The sequence below is a fragment of the Aplysia californica genome, unplaced genomic scaffold (genome assembly GCF_000002075.1).
Source record: "Aplysia californica isolate F4 #8 unplaced genomic scaffold, AplCal3.0 scaffold01075, whole genome shotgun sequence".
NCBI lineage: Eukaryota > Metazoa > Mollusca > Gastropoda > Aplysiida > Aplysiidae > Aplysia > Aplysia californica.
Genome location: NW_004798345.1, coordinates 204,673 through 207,420, shown reverse-complemented (window position 1 = coordinate 207,420; position 2,748 = coordinate 204,673). Strand labels below are relative to the sequence as shown.

The 2,748-nt window shown below is 41.4% G+C and overlaps 1 protein-coding gene across 2 annotated transcripts in view; it reads left to right on the top strand.

Moving 5' to 3' along the window:
* LOC101861780 (metal cation symporter ZIP8) overlaps nt 1-2,748 on the top strand; it is a 49,583-nt gene that overhangs the window by 27,818 nt on the left and 19,017 nt on the right. For both annotated transcript variants that reach the window (XM_005111547.3, XM_035973244.1), the window contains exons 3-4: nt 411-615; nt 1,460-1,629. In XM_005111547.3, coding sequence (XP_005111604.1) covers nt 411-615; nt 1,460-1,629 — 375 coding nt within the window. The remainder of the gene's footprint in view (nt 1-410; nt 616-1,459; nt 1,630-2,748) is intronic.

The window sequence follows — 2,748 nt, the reverse complement described above, 5'->3', positions numbered from 1 at the left end:
TCTCTCTCTCTCTCTCTTTCTCTCTCTCTCTCTCTCTCTCCCTCTCTCTCTTTCTCTCTCTCTCCCTCTCTCCCTCACTCCCCCTCTCTCTTTCTCTCTCTCTCTCTTTCTCTCTCTCTCTCTCATTTGTAGCACTGTGTATTCAGTAACCTCACTGCGGGTGGTTGGCAGGTGCTCTGTTGTGGTTTGCTCCTTCTTTCCTATCAAACATCTGTCGTCCTTATCTCCCCTCCTTCTATTTTGTGTTTGTTACTCTCTTGAAACACCTCTAATCTTCGGCACTTATATCATGACCTTATTGTGTTGCAAGTGCCGTAAAACACTTACTAAAACCAAACTAACCTCACTGCAGTTGGTACAAATGATTTCTATATATCTGTCTGCTCTTGCTTCCTGGCCCTGTCCCGCAGTGTGTGAGCCTGCACCAGGTGGAGGAGCTCTATTCCCTCCCAGCGTCTGAGGCCCTGAGCTCGACCGACGTGTCGGCTGTCTCCCCGGCTCTGCTCTTTTCCCTCTTGTCCTGCGACAAGTCGGCCGCTGCTGGCACCAGGAACGGGTCGGGTGCTGCTCCCGATGAGGATGAATCTGGGCTGGTTAAACCTACTTCAGAGGCCTGTGAGTGAGATGATTCAGATACTAGCTGCTATGGAAGTCAGTGTAAAGTCCTGGACAGTTCCCAGTACAATAGACCCACCTCTTCGTGGTCGGGGGGATTAGTACTCTTCGAATAGGAAAAGAAAAAGAGGAAGCTAACGGGTCAAGGGGTCACCCCGAAAAGAGACATATTACTTGACTATGTATCTTAGTCTTTCTATTTATTTTTTGTGTGTTTGTTTGTTTTTGTTTTTTGTTTTTAATTAGCTGCTATTGAAATCAGGGGAAAGTCCTGGACAGTTCCCAGTTCTGATAAGTTCTTAAAGATATAGAGGCCATAGGGTCAATTCAATTGATTTGTAAGTGCTCTACAATTTGACCGTAAATGAAATTGGCTTTTGATAGAAAGCCTAGAGTTCAAGCTCGTTTCGCTACTTTTTTCCCCCATGATGTACTTGTGTTAGCTTTTTTAGAATGACTGTTTTCCATAATTTTACGTCTCATTTCTTTTTTTCTTTAAATCCTTGTTGTGAATATAATAATGAAATAAGTGATCAGCCACGAGGAGAGGTTGAGAAGTGAGCAGGCTCACAAGTTGATCCTCTGGCTTGTACTATGCTGACTTTTTCATGATAAACTTTCAGCAAATTCAAATAATTAGGAGGGTACCAGCATCAATACTGGCCTCATTGGTGTAATGATTAGGAGCTTGGCTGTTGACAGTTGTTCTAAATAGTGAAATTGATGGGTGCATAAAATGCCAACTGTTGCAAGTTTTTCCATCTGTTATACATTGTTGATGTCTCTGTCATTTTTATAGAATATGTTCTCCATCATTGATCTCAATAAGATTCTTGGTTTTCAGCGTGGGGCTACAGCTTCCTGTTTGTGACACTGATCAACCTGTGCTCTCTGACGGGTGCCCTGGTCTTCCCCTGCATGAAGCTCCACAGCTACAAGATCATTCTCATGTTCATGGTGGCTCTGGCCGTGGGCACACTGGCAGGCAGCGGGCTGCTCTTCCTTATACCAGAGGTGATCCTTGTCATATCCATGTCGCTTTGTCACAGGGTACTACACGGATGTGGGTAGCTAGTGGGGACTCCTGTGTGGTTTGCTACTTCTTTCCAATCTAGCTTATATCGTCCTTATCTCTACTTTTTTAAAGTTTATTTGTCTTGTAACACCTCTAATCTTCATCACTTATATGTCCTAATTGTGTTGCAAGTGTTGTAAACCTCGTACTTAAATATGAAAACGGATAATACAGTATTCCTTTCCCTTATCATGGTTCACATGTCACTTACCTAGTAAACTGTTTTCTCTCTTAGAAAGTAGGAAGCCCAGGGGAGCTCTATTGACACATCATTAGCCCTTGACATGACCAATCACTGTGCACCGTTGTGCTATAAATGTTAAATTTGTTAAATACATTTGGTCTCTCATACTCTAAGTGTAGAAAGTGTTTGTAAGAGTATGGGACGGGTTTATTAGAAATTGCAATGCAGGGAAGATTTATAGAGGCTTGAAGCATGTAATAATTGTATTATTTCTACGTCACCAATTTTCCCATATGGTGGGAGTTTTTAAAAGGTAAACCTGTGATATTGGAGGGAATACTGTATATTTGTTTTCTTAGCCTCTTAAAAACACACAACTCCTTTGAAAGAATAATCGTGTTGTGACTGCTTTTGTTGTTGTAAGCCAGGGGGTGATTAGAAGGCACTACTTTTTTGGAAATGCGCTATATAAATGTTATATATTATTATTATTATTATTATTATTATTATTATTATTACTTGTAGGTCCTACTTCTTTACTTCCCCTCTGTTGTTTCTCTGTCTGTCTGACTTACCTTTTCCCAGCACTAAGTGACCATTATTGGGTCGTTGTGCTTCTATTCACTCAAGCGAACCAATTTTGTAAGCCAACAGTCTTTGCACTATTGTCCTTTAGCCAAATGCCATGTCGTGTGCCGTCTAGATTGTCAAGGCAATGGCTGCAAAGGTGACATTATTTATTTATCTTTCAATGTGATATTTGTATCGATCTGCATTACAAACAAGATATCTTTTCACCCCTTTTCCTTTGTTTTCTCTCTCTTCTCTCTCTCTCTCTCTCTCTCTCTCTCTCTCTCTCTCTCTCTCTCTCTCT